Source organism: Macaca fascicularis, chromosome 15 (assembly GCF_037993035.2).
Source record: "Macaca fascicularis isolate 582-1 chromosome 15, T2T-MFA8v1.1".
In the NCBI taxonomy this organism is placed as follows: domain Eukaryota; kingdom Metazoa; phylum Chordata; class Mammalia; order Primates; family Cercopithecidae; genus Macaca; species Macaca fascicularis.
The window spans coordinates 61,457,583-61,477,752 of record NC_088389.1 but is presented as its reverse complement, the minus strand read 5'-3'; the positions used below and the strand labels follow the sequence as shown (position 1 = coordinate 61,477,752).

At 38.2% G+C, this 20,170-nt stretch overlaps 1 protein-coding gene across 5 annotated transcripts in view; it reads left to right on the top strand.

Annotated features, from left to right (window-relative positions):
* DCAF10 (DDB1 and CUL4 associated factor 10) overlaps positions 1 to 20,170 on the top strand; it is a 71,222-nt gene that overhangs the window by 44,172 nt on the left and 6,880 nt on the right. The window contains exons 3-6 of one of the 5 annotated variants that reach the window (XM_005581263.5): positions 1,197 to 1,394; positions 13,928 to 14,130; positions 16,737 to 16,847; positions 19,528 to 19,673. In XM_005581263.5, coding sequence (XP_005581320.3) covers positions 1,197 to 1,394; positions 13,928 to 14,130; positions 16,737 to 16,847; positions 19,528 to 19,673 — 658 coding nt within the window. Of the gene's footprint in view, positions 1 to 1,196; positions 1,395 to 13,927; positions 14,131 to 16,736; positions 16,848 to 17,852; positions 17,962 to 19,527; positions 19,674 to 20,170 lie in introns of those variants that run through there. The other 4 variants (XM_074017042.1, XM_065530321.2, XM_045373480.3 and 1 more) reach the window with 4 other exon arrangements.

The following is a 20,170-nucleotide window of genomic DNA, read 5'->3' as shown; positions in this document are numbered from 1 at the left end:
AATATACAAATACTTACAATTGTGTTACAGTTGCCTACAGTATTTAGTACGGTAACATGCTGTGCACATTTGTAGCCTATGAGTGATAGGCTACATACCATATATACCATATAACCTCAGTGCGTACCATCTAGGTTTGTGTAAGTTCATTCTATGATGTTCACACAACAACAAAATCACCTAAGGACACATTTCTCAGAATGTATTCCATCATTAAGCGACACATGATGGTATTAAAAAGAAAGCAAGAATTAGCCACATCCAGGGGCAGGAGGAAGGTTGTTTCAGGTAGCAGAAACAACCTGTGTAAACGCCTGGTATTTGAAAACCATGATCAATTTTAGGAAAGTCGTTACGGTATTTGTGGATATTGAGGTTGATTTCTGACAATTATATGTAAATTTATCTTGGAAGAAGCACCAGAATTCATTTCTTTGGTAAGAGATTAGGGTAACAGCATGTATTACAGAAGGCATCCTAATGTTAAACAAAAATTCAAGTGTGAATAGTAGTTTATTTTTTAAGCATTTGTATTAAATATATTCTCACTAAGGATTGAGAAGTTAGTGTAAAATAATAAAAAGTCTGAATTATATAGTATTTTAAGTCTTATTTTGTAATCTTGACTGGTCCTAATAAAATGTTGCTAAAAGATTATGTGGGAAATACCTTTGAGTTAAAAGATTTTTAAAAATGGCAATTTTTACATCAATTTTTGTGTGTAAATGTGTTTTAAATAGAAAAAGATGTTACTTATAGCAGAGCAAATATTTCTCATGATTTTGATTATGTGTAATGTGTCCCTCTTGGCAATCAAGTCTTCAAAACTTTCTCTATCTCCTATTAAATTCTCTCTCATCATTTTTGTTTCCTATAGAGATTCTGAAGTTCTTTTTTTCCCTTCTGTCACTGTTTTCCAAACACTTACCCCTATTTCCAATTTCAAATAAAAATCAGTAATTTAAAGCAAATGGATCCAATTGCAATGTGACTGTCATTAAATCATAGTATCCTGGCTCTGTGATTATGCAAAGTATACTTTTTATAGTATATCAGAGTCATTGGGTTTATATAGTGAGTGTGTAGTCCTTTTTTTCTTTCTTTCTTGACTAGGTAATATAGTGACTGTTTCTGAAATCAATTTTCCTTTAAAAAGAGACTAAATGAACCAGGGTTTTGTTTTTCTGCTTTTATAGATTTCTTGATAACCGGCTGTTTGCTACCTGCTCTGATGACACTACAATAGCACTATGGGATCTGAGAAAATTGAACACCAAAGTATGCACTTTACATGGTCACACTAGCTGGGTGAAGAACATCGAATATGATACTAATACAAGACTCTTAGTAACATCAGGATTTGATGGAAATGTCATTATTTGGGACACTAACAGGTTTGTGAATAGGAGACCATGTTAGGATTATGAACAAAAACATTTTTTTAAAGATGATGAACAAATTCAGTGTTCTGTCCTAGCCTCAAGAAAGAAACTGGCTTTAGGAAAAACAACCAAAAAGTGATGATATCGTTAATTGTACTTACTCATATATTGCAACTGAAAATTTTAGGAGAAAATGATACAGGAAGGAGACCAAGTAGTATAGTTAGTGATGAAAACTGTCTTATACAAAGAGTTTCCTGAATTTAAGGAAAAATATTTTTGTTATTTCTCCTGCGAAACTAAACTGTTTCTCACTTTTTCTTCCTTCAATTCTACATATATTTATTTTGCAATTTTTGTTCTTTTGTTTTCATGCATTAAAAGAGTAGTTCTCATTTGGAGTGGTACTGATCTCAAAGGGAGTGTTTAGAAATAAAGCGTGGGGCAGTTTTGGTTGTCACTACGGGGAAAGACAGCTATCTACTAGCATTTAGTCGGCAAGGACCAGAGTTTCTAAACATCCTGCAGTACACAGGTCAGTGTGCAGAGTGGACTAGTTGTCCCACCTAAAATGCCAGTTATGCCTCTGTTGTGAAACATTCCAACAAAATGTCTCCTTTTAAAGAAATTGATACTTACAGAGTTGAAGTTTGAAAAATAATTGAAACATGCCTGTTTTGCTAGCCATGGTGAAATGATAATACAGTAAACACACCATGATCATTTCTATGTGTATTTGTTTTTGTTGTTGTTCTGAGACAGGGTCTCGCATTGTCACCCAGGCTGTAGTGCAGTGGTGCAGTCACAGCTCACTGCAGCCTGGATCTCCTAGGCTTAAGTGATCCTCCTGCCTCAGACTCCTGAGTAGCCTGGACTATAGGCATGTGCCGCCATGCCCACCTAATTTTTTAATTTTTGTAGAGACGGGGTCTCCCTATGCTGCCCAGGCTGGTCTTGAACTCCTGGGCTCTAGTGATCCTCCTGCCTCAGCTCCCAAAGTACAAGGATTACAGGCATGAGCCACTGTGTGTGGCCATCATGTTTGGAATATTCTTTTTAGAGGTCATATGTAAAAAGAGAGGGGCTATTCTTAGAGACTTGTAGCTACCCATACTTTTGAGTGGAAGACAAAACTATTGGTTATCTTTAGACAAAGACAAGCATACCTACTAAATGAATTTGTTTACTAAAATTTAGAAATAAAATTTGAATAGAAATATAAATGATAACTTCCAAATTAGTAGAGGGTAAAAAACTAATAAAACATGATGAATCCCATAGAAGCAGAGAAGGGAAGGAAAAAAGAGAATTATTTAAAAGAAAAGATAAGTTAAGAAGCACAAAACTGTCATATACTGCAACTAAAAATGTTGGAGAAAATTATACAGGAAGGAGACCAAGTTGTATAGTTCATGATGAAAACTGGCTTATAAAATAAATTTCCTTAATTTCAGGAAAAATATTTTTTGTTATTTCACAAAGCATAAAACTGGTAGGCAGATAACCTAAGCTTCAATCCAAATATTAATAATTGTGATAAACGTATATGGACTAAACTGTCCAGTTAAAAATAGACAGTGTTAGATTAGATTAAAAATAAAACAGAGCTGTATTTTCTTTGTAAGGGACACAGTTAAAACATACAAACCCAGAAAAGTTGAAAGTAAAAGGATGAGAAAAAACAAACAGAATTACACATCAAAGACAAAACAGTTGTAGCTACATTAATAGCAGACAAAATAAAGTTTAAGGCAAAAAGCATTATTGATAAAAAGGTACTATAACAAAAGATTAATTTCACTAAAATATAAAAGCTTATATGCACCTAAAAACATAGCATAAAAATATAAAAAGCAAAAGTGGAGAGAATTACAAGAAAGAAGTGAGAAATCTCCATCTCAGTGGAAAATATTAACAGCATTCTCTCATTTACTAATAGATAAGATAGACAAAAATGGGCCGGGTGTGGTGGCTCACACCTGTAATCCCAGCACTTTGGGAGGCTGAGGTGGGCAGATGACGTGAGGTCAGGAGACCAGCCTGGCCAACATGGTGAAACTCTGTCTCTACTAAGAATACAAAATTTAGGCCAGGTGTGGTGGCTCACACATGTAATCCCAGCACTTCGGAAGGCCAAGGTGGGTGGATCACCTGAGGTCAGGAGTTCGAGACCAGCCTGGCCAGCATGGCAAAACCCCATCTCTACTAAACATACAAAAAAAGCCAGGCGTGGTGGCTGGCGCCTGTAATCCCAGCTACTTGGGAGGCTGAGGCAGGAGAATCACTTGAACCCAAGAGGTGGAGGTTGCAGTGAGCTGAGATTGCACCACTGTACACCAGCCTGGGCCACAGAATGAGACTCCGTCTCAAAACAATAACAACAACAACAACAACAACAAAACACAAAAATTAGCAGGGCCTAGTGGCACACGCCTGTAATCCCAGCTACTTGGGAGACTGAGGCAGGAGAATCGCTTGAACCTGGGAGGCAGAGGTTGCAGTGAGGCAGCCTGGGTGACAGAGTGAGATTCCATCTAAACAGCAACAACAACAAACAAAAATGGATAAGGCTGTGGAAGATTTAAATATTATTAATAAGCTTGATGTATTACACATATTTAGAATTCCGCTCCCAACAACTAGTAAAAATATCCTCTGAAGCACACTTAGAACAGGTACAAAAATTGAGCATGTACTGAACTACAAAGTAGGTTTCAGCTGGTACCAAAGAACTATTATTATACAAACCATTTTCCCTGTTCTTAGTATCATTTAGTTATTAATTAAAAAGTCTCATGTTTAGAGACTTATAAACTCGCTTTTAAATAATTTATGAATCAAAGAAGAAATCATACTGAAGATAGGTTGAAAACTGATGAACTAAGCATCTTCCTCAAAAAACTGGAAAAAAGTAAAAGGATAAACCCAATGAAAGTAGATGTATGGAAATGATAAGTGTAAAAGCACAAAACTGATGATATTAAAAATGAAAATATAATAGAGGATTTTTAAAAGCCTGCTCTTTTAAAAAAGCTAATTGAATAGGCAATTCTCTGGCAAGATTCATCAAGAAAAAAAAGACAAAAATAACTAATATCAGCAACAAAAAAGGAGACAACAGTATAGAATAAGACGATAGATGAGCTTTATTCCCTATATACTTGAAAACTTTGATGAAATAGGCAGTTTACTAAAAAATACACCTTAGCAAAACTGGCAAAGGAAGAAATAGAAAACCTGAAATACACCTATTACTAGGACTAATATTTAGCCAATATGTACTGGTTCAGCTGAAGCACTGTGAAAAGATTGAACTTCTTCCATACTAATTCGTAAATAGGCAGTGCCCTGAGTTACCCTCTGACACCCTCTGACTACCCAGGCCCCTCTTCTAGAAATACCTCCCTCAAAACCTTCCCATGATTCAGTAGCAAAAGCCCCCGTTACACAATATGGCGATTCCAGGACCCTGTTCCAGCACAGCCATCTGCATCTATTCTGACTGGCAAGTGTTTGTGCAGTGCTTGTTATTTAAATATTCTGAATATCACCTCTGCCACAGCCATTAAAGAAATGGAAAAAATGAATTAAAACCTACCTACAGTACTAATAAAAGAGCAGTTCTGTACATTTTACAGGTGACTTCTACCAAATACTGCAAATAAGAGAACATTCTAATTTTATTAAACTGATCAGATTATTGAAAAAGGGAATTCTTACATCATGTATAAAACTAGTATGACCATGATACTTGAACTTAACAAAGATAATATTTTAAAAAAAGAAAGGCAAATCTGCATTATGAATGTAAATACAAATATTCTAAATGCAAGGAAATTGAACCCTACATTATAGAAAATATCATGACCAAGTCGGGCTTACTCAAGGAATAAAAAGATGGTTTATCAATAGAAACTGTATTAATATAATTATCCCCATTAACAGATAAAATGGGTAAATTTGTATGATTGTTTCAAATGAGAAATAAAATTCAACATTCAGTCATAATTAAAAACAAGAGAGGAGACATCATAACCAACCTTACAAAAATTAAAAGAATTAATAAGGAGTACTATGAGCAACTTTATAGCAACAAATTCGGCAACATAGATGAACAGGTAGACACCTAGGTAGTCACAAATTACTGAAACTGACTTAAGATAAATAGAAAATCTATAGACTTATAGACCTACAGCAAGTAAAGAAATCAAATTGGTAATTTTTTTTTATTTTTTTAAGATGGAATCATTGCAACCTCTGCTTCCCGGGTTCAAGTGATCCTCCTGCCTCAGCCTCCTAAGTAGCTGGGATTACAGGCGTCCGCCACCACCCCGGCTAACTTTTGTATTTTTACAAAAGTTAGAGACAGGGTTTCACCATGTTGGTCAGGCTGGTCTCAAACTCCTGACCTCAGTGATCTGCCCGCCTTGGCCTCCCAAAGTGCTGAGACTACAGGTGTGAGCCACTGTGACTGGCCTGAATTGGTAATTTAAAAATACTCCCACAGTGAAAAGCCCAGAATCAAATGGCTTCACTGATTAATTCTACCAAATATTTACATAGTAAATAATAACAATCCTTCACAAACTCTTCCAGAATATAGAGGAGACAGGATACTTTCCAACTCATTCTTTGAGTCTAGTATTATTCTGATACTAAAACCAGACAGATACCATACGAATAGAAACTACAGGGCTGGGTGTCGTGGCTTATGCTTGTAATCCTAGCATTTTGAGAGACCAAGGCAGGCTGATCACTTGAGGTCAGGAGTTCAAGACCAGCCTGGCCAACATGGTGAAACCCCATCTCTACTAAAAATACAAAAATTAGCCGGGCGTGGTGGTGCATGCCTGTAATCCCAGCTACTCGGGAGGCTGAGGCAGGAGAATCCCGTGAACCCAGAAGGTGGAAGTTGCAGTGAGCCAAGATCACACCATTGCACTCCAGCCTGGGGGACAAGAGCGAAACTCCGTCTCAAAAAAAAAAAAAAAAAAAAAAAGAATAGAAGCCACAAATATTCCTTAAAAAAAAAAAAAAACTCATGGAAAATCCTCAACAAAATATTAGCAAATCTAACAATATATATAAACATTTTTATGTCATCACCAAGTGGAATTTATCCCAGGAATACAGGGTTGGTTTAACTCCCAAAATCAGTTAATGTAATACATCATACTAATCAAGTTCAAAACCCATATGATCATCAAGACAGAAAAGCACTTGACAAAATCTCCTTGTGATAAAACTAGGCATAAAAGGGAATGTATTCAACAGCTAAGAATCTTGCTTAACTTTGAAAGACTGAATGCATTCCCCCTAAGATTGGAAGCAAGGCTCTCACCACTTTTATTTGAAATTATACTGGAGGTACAACATTGCACTGGAAGTGCAATCAGGTGAAAAAAAAAAAAAAAAGAAGGCATTCATATTGAAAAGGAAGAAGTAAAACTGTCTTCATATGCAGGAGGTATGTTTCTGTATATAGAAAATAGTAAGGAATCTACCAAGAAATCCACTAGACCTAATAAACAAGTTTAGTAAATTCACAGGATATACAATCAATTGTATTTCTACTTATAAGCAATGAACAATCCAAAATTGAATGAAGAAAATAATTTCATTCGCAATAGCATCAAAAAGGGTAAAATACATAGGAATAAATTTAACAAAAGAGGTATGAGATTTGCACACTGAAAACTATAAAACATTGCTGAAGGGAATATAAGAAGTTGTAAATAAATGGGGAGATAGTCCATGTTCGTGGATTGGAAGACTCCATATTATTAATTAATAACAAGTATTGGCAAGAATGTGGGGAAACTGGAACCCTCATTGCTGAAACCCACATTGCTGGTGGGAATGTAAAATAGAATAGCCACTTTAGAAAACAATTCGGCAGTTTCATAAAATGTTAAACATGGAGTTACCATATGATCCACCAATTCCACTCCTAGATATCTACTCAAGAGAAATGAACATATATGGCCACACAAACACTTATACATGAATGTTTATAGTAGCACTCATAATAAGCAAAAAATGGAACCAATCCAAATATCCAGCAAGTGGTAAATAGATAAACAAAATGTGGTATATGTATGCAACAGAATACTATTTGGCAATGAAAACAAAGAATTGATACATGCTACGACATGGATGAACCTCAAAAAAGTATGCTGGGTGAAAAAAGCCAATTTGCAAAAGACTACTTACTGTACGATTCTATTTATATGAAATATCCAGAACAGGTAAATCTATAGAGATAGAAAGTTGATTAGTGGTTGCCCGGAGCTAGAGTGGGAACATGATTGCTAATGGGCAGGAGGAATCTCTTAAGGTGATGAAAATGTTCTGAAACTGGATTGTGTTGATGATTGCACATCCCTGTATTACTAAAAAATTACTTAATTGTGGCCTGGCATGGTGGCTTACGCCTGTAATCCCAGCACTTTGGGAGGCCGAGATGGGTGGATCACCTGAGGTCAAGAGTTTGAGACCGGCCTGGCCAACATGGTGAAACCCCGTCTCTACTAAAAATACAAAAATTAGCAGGGCATGGTGGTGGGCGCCTGTAATCCCAGCTACTTGGGAGGCTAAGGCAGGAGAATTGCTTGATCTGGAAGGCAGAGGTTCCAGTGAGCCAAGATTGCACCACTACACTCCAGCCTGGGCGACAGAGCGAGACTCCGTCTCAAAAATAAATAAATAAATAAATAAATAAATAAATAATAAATAAAAATAAATAAATAATTACTTAATTTACACCTAAAATGAGTGAGTTTTATGGCATGTAAGTTATACCTCAATGAAACTCCTGAATCATTAATTAACTAGAGATAGAAGGAAATTTACCAAACGTATATACTAAAAAATTACAGCACATTTTAAAATGGTGAACCTTAAGAAGTTTTCTCCCTAAAATCTGGAAGAAGAACTTGCTCACTGTTACCACTACTGTTCATCAGTGTCATGGGGTGGGTGAAGTGGGGGAGGGTACTAGTTGGTGCAATAAAAGAAGGAAGAAAACAATTATATATGGATTAGAAAGAAGAAAACAATATTATTCACAGATGATATATCAGGGGTTGGCAAACTATTTCTGTAAAGGACCAGGTAGTACATATTTTAGGCTTTGTATGATACACAGTCTCTGAGCCATCATAGATGTACATAAATGAATACATGTGGCTGCATTCATAAAAACTTTATGAAACCAGGCAGTGGTCAGGCACAGTGGTTCATGCCTATAATCTCATCACTTTGGGAGGCCAAGGTGGGAGGATTGTGTAAGCCCAGGAGTTTGAGACCAGCCTAGGCAACGTAGTGAGACCTCATCTCCAAAAAAATTTTAAAACATGGCCAGGTGTGGTGGCTCACGCCTGTAATCCCAGCACTTTGGGAGGCTGAGGCAGGCAGATCACAAGGTCAGGAGTTCAAGACCAGCCTGATCAACATAGTGAAACCCCCATCTCTACTAAAAATACAAAAAAAAATTAGCTGGGTGTGGTGGCGGGTGCCTGTAATCCCAGCTACTCGGGAGGCTAAGGCAGAATTGCTTGAACCTGAGAGGCAGAGGTTGCAGTGAGCTGAGATCGCACCACTGCATTCCAGCCTGGGCAACAGTGCAAGACCCCGTCTCAACAACAACAAAAAACTTAAAACATTAGCCAGATGTGGCTGTGTGCACCTGTAGTCCCAGGTACTCAGGAGGGCGAGACAGGAGGACTCCTGAGCCCTGGAGTTCAATGTTGCAGTGAGCCATGATTGCACCACTGCACTCTAGCCTGGGCAACAGATGGACACCCTGTCTTTAAAACATAAAATAAATAAAACCAGTAAGTGGGCCAAATTTGGCCCATAGGCCAAAGTTTTCTAATCCTTGATCTATATAGAAAATCTTAGAAATTTCTCAGATAAATTACCAGAATTAGTAAGAATTAACAAAGGTCATTAGATATAAATTATGGAAGAGAGTAGGGAGGTTCCTCAAAAACTTAAAAATAGAACTGCCATATAAATCCAACAATCCTTCTACTAGGTATATATCCAAAGGAAATTAAATTACTATGTCGAAAAGATATCTGCATTCCCATGTTCACTGCAGCACTATTCACAGTAGCCAAGATATGGAGTTAACCTAAACGTCCATCAATGAATGAATGGATTTAAAATGTTGTAATATACACAGCAAAATGCTATTCAGCCTTAAAAAAGAAGGAAAAATTGTCATTTTCAACAACATGAATGAGCCTGGAGGACATTATATTAAGCAAAATAAGCCAGGCTCAGAAAGACAAATATCACTTACATGTAGAATATAAAAAAGTCAAAAACTCATAGAAGCAGATAGTAGAATGGTGGTTACCAGGGACTGGGACAGGTAGGTGAAGTACAGTGGAGGGAAATTTTGAAAATACAACATTTCAATTAGGAGGAATAAGTTCAAGAGATTTATATTGTACAATATCACGACCACTGTTAATGACAATTTACTGTTGTTATTATATATAATTGAAATTTGTTAAAAGTAGATTTTAAGTGTTATCATAAATGCTAAGTATGTGAGGAGATATATCTATATATATCTATATATAGATATATAGGAGATATATATATATATATAAAAATTAGCTTGATTTAGCCATTCCACAATATATACATATTTCAAACATCATGTACACCATTAAAAAAATTTATCTTTTTAGGCCTGGCACGGTGCCTCACACCTATAATTCCAGCATTTTGGGAGGCCAAGGCAGGTGCATCACTTGAGGTCAGGAGTTTGAGAGCAGCCTGGCCAACATGGTGAAACCCTGTCTGTACTAAAAATACAAAGATTAGCCGGGTGTGGTGCCGCACACCTGTAATCCCAGCTACTCGGGAGGCTAAGGCAGGAGCATTGCTTGAACCTGGGAAGAGGAGGCTGCAGTGAACCGAGATTGTGCCACTGCACTCCAGCCTGGGCAACAGGCTGGAATACAGTGGCACAATCATAGTTTACTACCACCTTGACCTCCTGGGCTCAAGCCATCCTCCTACCTCAGCCTCTCAAGTACCTGGGACCCCAGGTGTGCGATACTCTGCCTGGCTACTTTTACATTTTTTCGTAGAGACAGCGTCTCATTATGTTGCCCATGCTGGTCTCTAACTCCTGGCTCGAGTGATCCTCCCACCTTGGCCTCCCAAAGTGCTGGGATTACAGGCATGAGCCACTGCACCTAGCCAACAAGGAAATTTTAAAATAAAGGGCATAAACTGCCTGGGCACGGTGGCTCATGCCTGTAATCCCAGCACTTTGGGAAGCCGAGGCAGGTGGATCACTTGAGGTCAGGAGTTTGAGATCAGCCTGGCCAACATGGTAAAACCCCGTCTTTACTAAAAACACAAAAATTAGCTGGGCGTGGTGGTAGGTGCTTGTAATCCCAGTTACTTGGGAGGCTGAGGTGGGAGAATCGCTTGAACCTGGGAGGTGGAGGTTGCAGTGAGCCAAGATCATGCCACTGCATTGGGCGACAGAGTGAGACTCTGTCTCAAAAAAAAAAAAAGACATATATATATATATATGAGAAAATATATATATATATGAGAAAACATATATATATATGAGAAAATAGATATTGAAAAGTTACCCAGAATATAACATATGGAAATGAAAAGATAGAAAATATAAAGGAGCAAGTTATAAGAAAAGGAGAGTCAAACCTGAATGTTTCATACATATATTTGGAGCTCCAAAAGAATAGAGAAAATCAGCAATAGACAATATTGGAATAATGCCTGAGAAACTTTCAGAATATATGAATAATATGAATCTTAAGACTTGGAAAGTCAAACAAATCCCAATAAAGATAAATAAAAAAAGATCCAAATTTACATATACTGGTGAAATTGCAGTATATGTAAATTTCATATGTAATTTAGACATATGCAAATATGTCTAAAGACAGAGAGAAGATTAACCAGAGGGGGAAAAAAGATAAATTACTCAAAGTAACAGTCAGACTAATAGCAGACTCACAAATAGTAACAATGGAAGATAGAACTCTGTGGAAAATTATCCTAAATATTCAGAAAGCAACAACGACCTAAAATTATATGCTCAGCTAAACCTTTATTCAATAAGATGAGTTGAGCTGGGCGTAGTGGCTCTCAAGTGGGAGGATCACTTGAGACCAGGAATTCAAGACTAGCCTGGGCAACATAGCAAGACCCCATCTCTTCAGAAAATTTAAAAATGAGTCAGGAGTGGTGGTGCACACCTGTAGTTCCAGCTACGTGGAAGGCTGAAGTGGGAAGATCCCTTGAGCCTGGGAATTTGAGGTTATAGTGAGCTATGATTGTGCCACTGCACCCCAGCCTGGGTAACAGAGGAAGACCCAGTCTCTTAAAAAAGAGTGAAATAAAGATTTTCAGAACAGGCCGGGCATGGTGCTCACGCCTGTAATCCCAGCACTTTGGGAGGCCAAGGCAGTGGATCACCAGAGGTCAGTAGTTTGAGACCACCCTGGCTAACATGGTGAAACCCTGTCTCTACTAAAAATATGAAAAATTAGCTGGATGTGGTGGCAGATGCCTGTAATCCCAGCTACTCGGGAGATTTATATTGTACAACATGACCACTGTTAATAACAATTTACTGTTATTATATATAATTGAAATTTGTTAAAAGTAGATTTTAAGTGTTATCATCATAAATGCTAGGTATGTGAGGATATATATATATATATATAAATTAGCTTGATTTAGCCATTCCACAATATATACATATTTCAAACATCATGTACACCATTAAAAAAATTTATCTTTTTTTAAAGGCTGAGGCAGGAGAATCGCTTAAACCCGGGAGGCGGAGGTCGCAGTGAGCCAAGATTGTGCCATTGCACTTCAGCCTGGGCAACAAGAGTGAAACTCTGTCTCAAAAAAAATAAAATAAAATAAAAAAGATTTTCAGAACAATAAAAAATGAGAGAATTTACCTCAACAAAGTCTAACTTTAAAAAATTCTGGCCGGGTGCAGTGGTTCATGCCTGTAATCCCAGGCATGGGTGTGGTGGCATGTGCCTGTAATCCCAGCTACTTGGGAGGCTGAGGCAGGAGAATCACTTGAACCCAGCAGGCAGAGGTTGCAGTGAGCCGAGACAGTACCATTGCACTCCAGCCTGAGCAACAAGAGCAAAACTCCATCTCAAAACAAAAAAAAAAATTCTGAGGAATGCACTTCAGAAAGAAAGGATCAAAAAGGAATGTTGGAGATGAATGAAGGAATAATGAGCAAAAACATTATTAAGCATGTGTGTAAATCTAAAGATACATTGACTGTAAATTCTATTTTTTTAACAGCTGGAAGTTTTACAACTTTTTCTTCTGGTACTCATTTTCACTATATTTTCTCATAGAATTATATCCTGTTATATGCTCAGGCTGGTGTGCAGTGGCGTAATCATAGCTCACTGCACCCTCCACATTCCAGGCTCAAACCATCCTCCCACCTCAGTCTCCAGCTAATTTTTAATTTTTTGTAGAGACAGGGTCTTGCTATGTTGCCCAGGTTGGTCTTGAACTCCTGGGCTCCATCTGTCCTCCCGCCTCAGCCTCCCAAAGTGTTGGGATTACAGGCGTGAGTCACCACCCCCAGCCTACTGATCATTCTTACTGGTATCAAAAATATGCATGTAAACTGACATTAATTTTTAAAATTGTTTTCTGTGACCACAGGGCTATTAGTGTTACATTTCTTCTGGATTTAATGATCATTACAATATTATTAGCCTACAATTGATTAAAACAACATATATTATTTTAAATAATAATTATTAACATAAAATAAAATTTATTGGAAAGACATCTCATTTTTGAAGTTTCCTTTTTTTTTTTTTTTGAATAGAGATAGCGTCTATCTGTCTGTCACCCAGGCTGGAGTGCAGTGGTGTGATCATAGCTCACTGCAGCCTCAAACTCCTAGGCTCAAGTGATCCTCCCACCTCAGCCTCCTGAGTAGTTGGAACTGTGAGTGCACACCACCACACTCAGCTAATTTATTTTAATTTTTTAAATTTTTGTAGAGATGGGGTCACCATCTTGCCCAGGATGGTCTTGAACTCCTAGGCTCAAGCAAGCCTCCTGCCTTGGCCTCCCAAAGTGCTGGGGTTACAGGCATGAGCCACCATGCCTGGCCTCAAATATTTTTTAATTGACACATTGTAACTGTATGCATTTATAGGGTACAATTTGATGTCTTGATACATGTATGTTGTATAATGAGCAAATCAGTATTAGCATGCACTTATCATTCCTTTGCAGTAAGGACATGTAACAGTCACTCTTCTAGCTATTTTATAATATACTATATCTTACTACTAACCATCATCACCCTACTGTGAAATATAATACCCTAGAACTTATTCCTCCTAATTGTAACTTTGAGCCCACTGACCAAGCTCACGTCATCCTCCCTAAATTTTATTTTGAAGGGCAAAAATATGATTATTACTGAACCGTTATATTTATGATAACTCTAGATTTTGTTGGCTTGGTTTTTCCTGTAGGTATACAGAAGATGGGTGTCCACATAAGAAATTCTTTCACACACGTTTTCTTATGCGAATGAGGTTAACACCAGATTGTTCCAAAATGTTGATTTCAACGTCCTCTGGATATCTCTTAATTTTGCATGATCTTGACTTAACTAAGTCTTTAGAAGTAGGCAGCTATCCCATTTTAAGAGCAAGAAGAACTACTTCAAGTTCAGGTAAGCTTTTCTTTTTTAGTCAAAAAGATTTTTCTCAAGAATCTCAAACAGAGAGATAATATATGTTTCTTTTCTGAGAATGATAGCAGGAAAGGGGAAGACAAAAGGCATTCTTTAGAAAGCTCAGTGATGGGTTTTTATCCAAGCAAGTGTAATGATTTGTATGTATCTCTGACATATCATTCATATGTACCTCTGAATCACAAATGGACTAGGAGGAATAACTGCCAACCCTAACGTATTTTCTTTTAGCTTTATGCTAGCCACAGGATCTTTTCATCAGTAATTTTAAATCATCACTATCTCAAAAATTAGTGATGGCACAAGGTCTTAAGTCCTTCTGGAATCAAGCAGAGCTTTTATTAAGTTATGGTCAATACAGAGTTTTAGTTTTAAGTCTATCTGTGTCCTAGACTTATAGATGTCCAGACACAGATAGTTGGTGCCATCTTATCTCATTACTCTCTAAACACTCTCTTGCTAAAACTCTGTCTCTTCTCCCATTGCTGATTTTGTTAGACTTAAGTGAATTTAGGGTTCAGAAAAACTTAAGTATTGTATTTTATCAACATTATGTGATTTAAAAAAGACTATATTTCATCTACCTTTGGGAAAGAGGTGAGTGGTTTACATTATGAACAAATTTATATAATTTACATTATAAACAAAATCCAGGGGAAAAAAGACGTAAGCATTTGGAACATAGAATGCTAATAAATTGCTATTAAAAGGCAGCTTCGAATGGTTGGGACCAGGTACAGGGGCTCACACCTGTAATCCCATGACTTTGGGAGGCCAAGGTGGGAGGATCGCTTGAGCCCAGGAGTTCAAGAGTAGCCTGGGCAACATAGGGAGACCTCATCTCTACAAATAACTTAAAAATTTAGCCAGGCGCAGTGGCTCACGCTTGTAATCCTAGCACTTTGGGAGACTGAGGTGGGCGGATCGCTTGAGCCTGGGAGTTTGTGACCAGCCTGCACAACATGGTGAAACCCTGTCTGTACGAAAAATACAAAAATTAGCCAGATATGCTAGCATGCATCTGTAGTCCCATCTACTGGGGAAGCTGGGGCAGGAGGATCACCTGAGCCTGGCAGGTTGAGGCAGCAGTGAGCCATGATTGCGCCCCACTGCACTCCAGCCTGGGCAACAGAGAGAGACCCTGTGTCCAAAAAAAAAAAAAGAAAAAAAGAAAAAAAAAAAAGAAAAGAAAATGAAAAAAAAAAAAAAGGAATCTTTCTCCATGTGCACAGGACCACTTCCGAAGATTCCTTTGGGAAAGTACAGACATCATTGTACTACAGTGCCTGGTGTAATTGCTAAAACTAGAAATTTAAGTTTTACCAACTTACTTGCAAACAAGGGATTTCATAAATATATGAGTATAATCCTTTTAGATTCAAATTTGCCTTTTAAGTTAAACATGATAAGCAACTCTAACTTAGTGAGAAATAGTGATTTTGAATGTCTAGTTGGCCTATTTCAACTCAAAAACCAACAAAGTTTTCAGTTTTCTAATGGTAATTCTGATAATAACATCACAGGATATTAGACTAGTAAGAATTCTTAACATAGGTGTGGGACCACTATCAAAATGTGATGATGAAATAGACATTGCTATTTGGAGTAATATATCAGACTCCACTACCTGATCCTCATTTTATTTTTTTCAATGTAAACTTTGTGTCACATTTCAGAGTATTCACATAAACTTGGCACAGTAGTGCATGCCTGTAGGCCCAGCTACTCAGGATGCTGAGCCTGAGGTGGCAGGATCACTTGAACCCAGGAATTAGGAGTCCAGCCTGGGCAACATAGCAAGATCCTTGTCTCAAAAAAAAAAAAAAAGACTATTCACATAATTTCAATAATGATAATGGAAGTTTTTGGTATACTTTAAAGAAGAATCTCTCCATGTTTCTGGTAATGGGCCTGATGTTTGGACCCTATTTTAACATAAAAACAATAGGCTTAAGAGCTTAGTTTTCGCCGGGCGCGGTGGCTCAAGCTTGTAATCCCAGCACTTTGGGAGGCCGAGACGGGCGGATCACAAGGTCAGGAGATCGAGACCATCCTGGCTAACACGGTGAAACCCCGTCTCTACTAAAAAATACAAAAAACTAGCCGGGCGAGGTGGCGGGCGCCTGTGGTCCCAGCTACTCTGGAGGCTGAGGCAGGAGAATGGCGTAAACCCGGGAGGCGGAGCTTGCAGTGAGCTGAGATCCCGCCACTGCACTCCAGCCTGGGCGACAGAGCCAGACTCAGTCTCAAAAAAAAAAAAAAAAAAGAGCTTAGTTTTCATTTTCATTGAATTTTTGGGTTTCATTTTAGTACAGAAATGATGAGGATCCAAAGATGCTCCTATGATTATTTTGTTTTTCATTTTTATTTCACATAGTCAAGTCTTTGATATAAAAGATTCAGAAAGGGACTAGATCTTAGAACACTTCAAAGAGCTGTCTTGCCTTCCTCAGTCTTATAGGCCAGTTATATATGACCATTTTTTAAAAATGTTAAAACTATGGTTCGAGCAGAATAATTAAAAAGTGAAAAGCCACTACCAGAGTTATGCTAGGTTTATTGTCAGAATTTTTTATATTTTTAAGATTTGACCACTTCATCAAGTTCATCTGGTCCTAGAGTTTCTGGCTCACCTTGTCATCATAGTGATTCTAATTCTTCTGAGAAACACATGTCACGAGCCTCTCAAAGAGAAGGTAGGTTAAAAGTTGGATTTTATAATCTTGTAACAACAGATTCTGCCAATCTGATTAATTATTGATTGTTTAAAATCAACTTTATGGTTTTGATCCATAAAAATAAAAGCAATGGAGATGAGGTGATTTATCCCTCAGTCATCATCTTCAAAAAGCTAACCGAGAGTCTCTGGGGTTGAATATCTTGAGTTAAATCTTAATGGAATATGAGTTTTGGTTTTATTAGCTGGACTTAGTTTGGTCTAGTTTGGAGAGCAAGTAGTTCAGAAATGTAGATTTCAATCAAGATTGTTGTGAAAATTAAATGAGATTATGCATGTGAAAGTTCTGTATAAATATAAGGCATGAATTTTCAGGTAATTGTGAAAGTCACCTGGCTACCCTCAGACTTTTTGCTCTGCCATTTCTTTGTCTGTGCAATGCCTGACAGCTTCAAAGGGTTTGTAGGATAAAGATACCATCTGGCTCCACTCTGTATTTCCCAGTTTTTTCCTAGCCATTCTGGCAGAACTAGGTGCTGTGCCCTATACCTTCCACCCCCCAATTGAAATGGTTTCTACCTATACAAATTCCACATACTATTCCTCTTCATACTAATCCACATCTAAGCTCTTACATTATTTATTGTTTGTTCTTCTCTTTGTGAACTGAGTATTAAGAGCCAGATATGGCTTTTTTTGTTTTTTGTCATTTTGAGTCACTTTTGGAAATAGAGATTTCTATACCTTGGTATTTTGGGCAGAGACTGAATCTCAGGCTTCTAATTTGTGTTTTCACTGGGTAGCTTTGCCTGGAAGATGCTGGTTATCTTGCATGGCTACTTATGTCAGTAGAATGGTTTAAGAGCTCTTTCTAACCTAACCTATGGCCTATCCACTTGCCTCTGGATATTGAAGTCTGTGATATTTCACTTTAAGGTTAAAGGCTCCTCATCTTAAATGTAAAGATTTATGCCCAGAAGTATAACATTTTTCCTTTGATTTGTAACACAAACATCTTTTGCAGATTCTTCCTGTTCTCCTTCTCCTTGTGCTATGGGAAACAAGTCAATGCTTCTAATAATCATTGAGAAAAATCTTTATTGATTGACTACACCATCCACAAGAAAAAGAAACTTAATTTAAGAAGAAAAGAATAGTTAACATGCTTGCTTGTTATTGACCAGTGGTAAACACACAAACACAAATATACAGCAGTTCTATGCCACAGAGAGTTGAGAATGAGGGAAGAGATGATATATGAGAAGGCTGGAAAGAAGAGGAAAATGAGAGGGTGGAAAGAGAGGGAAAACATGGGAGAAGGTGGGGCTTATAGGTGAAGTTGCTCTAAATGTTGGAAATCCTGCATCTTCAGATGTCAGAGTATGTTAACACCATCCTTTGGCAGATATAACAGCTGTATAGAGCAGAGGCTTTCAAATACATTTCAGCATTAGAACTCTATTTTTGACATGAAATCTGCTGTGGATTCTTAAGAGATGTAGCACAAATAAAATCAAAGTAGCTCTGGTTCAAGAAAAATTAGGGAGGCTCTTGACCCTCCAGTCTTCCTCACCCCATCTCCACCTTAGCTCACATGTGGTTTCCCACTTTTGCCAGCTCCTGAGGAACCCCAAGGGGCACAGTTAGCAAACCACCTACTTAGAATGCATTTTTTGTCTGCTTTTATTATAGGTTTTCCAAATTAATTCTTAAGCGTTTTTCTCTAAAATTGTTAAAGTTCAATCACATGTGAAATAGTCATTTCAGTAGAGTTTTGTTATAGCAGTGTAATTGAGAGCTTCACAGGTTTCTGTTAATGATGTAGTAATCTAAAGGGAATCTTTAAAAAGAAGTTAACACATCTGCTTGACAAGCAATTCACAAAGGATCTGACAGAGGGAGCTCATTACCTTCAAAGTAACTCCTTCTGCAGTCAGAGAAGTGTTGAAATATTTCTCTTGCTATTAAGTTTCTAAGTTGCTTCCTTACAGTGTCTATGAAAGTGGTTTTTCATGCACCTGAAGGACATAACACACTCCCATTAGTAACAGTGCCTTACTCCAGCAGTCATTTTCACTGGGAGTTAGGCAGAAGGAAATGATGAGGCATAGTAGAATCACCAGGAAGATGTATGATTGGCAATGTCTCCCATCCCTTGTTTTGACATGCCTTTATGTGAGGTGTCCTTCCTCACCTCCAAAATTTGTTTTGTTTATAGTGTTGTTGTTGCGGGGGCATAATTCCTGATCTTTTTATTTGCTTAAAGGCAATTCTCGTGGCTTCCAGGTATTTCCTTCTCTGGACCAGAAAGCACCAGGTCCAATAAGATGAGAATTGTTACCTTTTACCTTTCTAGAGTCCTTTCATGTCACATAACTTTGGTTCTTACTTAAATAAAGAGCTTTCTGAGATGTAAGAACCCCTAGTCAGCTTCTATGCCTTAGCCTTAGGTCGGCGATGATTACTGCTGTGGGAACTTGGATTCTTTCGTTCTATTTATACCATTTCCCCACACCTTCACCCTGCCAAAACTCACACACCATACACTGGGGAGTACCATGCTCTTTAACATATGGTAGCATAAGGGGCAGACTAAGGAATGATGGCATGGGAGGTGGCTGCCAGAAATAAAAGCTTTGATGAACTGCCTTAGTTTTTTGATAATACAAATTCCACATCCTCCTTTTCTTGTATCTCAGGAGTTTCACCACGAAATAGTCTTGAAGTCGTAACCCCTGAAGTTCTTGGTGAGAGTGACCACGGAAACTGCATCACATCCTTACAGCTGCACCCAAAAGGCTGGGCCACTCTTCTTCGGTGCTCAAGCAACAGTGATGATGAGGAGGTACAGGCAGCAGCACTCCACCTTCAACAGGGCTCATTGGACAAATTGCCATTGCCGTGTGTGCAGACCTTAGGCCGATCACTGACTGCAGTCTCTGCCTTCAAGGGCATACTGCTAGAGATCCTGCTTCTCGACTCTCCTGTTTCTGTCCTCTCTTGCTTCATATGGTATCATTATCCCTTCCAAACTCTTCTTATTCCTCTCCTGCTGGAGTTGAACAAGGTGGGACGTACTTTAAAGGCCAGCATCAGCTCAGATTTTGCCCAGCTTCTTTTTTTTTTTTTTTTTTGAGACGGAGTCTCACGCTGTTGCCCGGGCTGGAGTGCAGTGGCGCGATCTCGGCTCACTGCAAGCTCCACCTCCTGGGTTCACGCCATTCTCCTGCCTCAGCCTCCTGAGTAGCTGGGACTACAGGCGCCCGCCACCGCGCCCGGCTAATTTTTTGTATTTTTAGTAGAGACGGGGTTTCACTGTGGTCTCGATCTCCTGACCTTGTG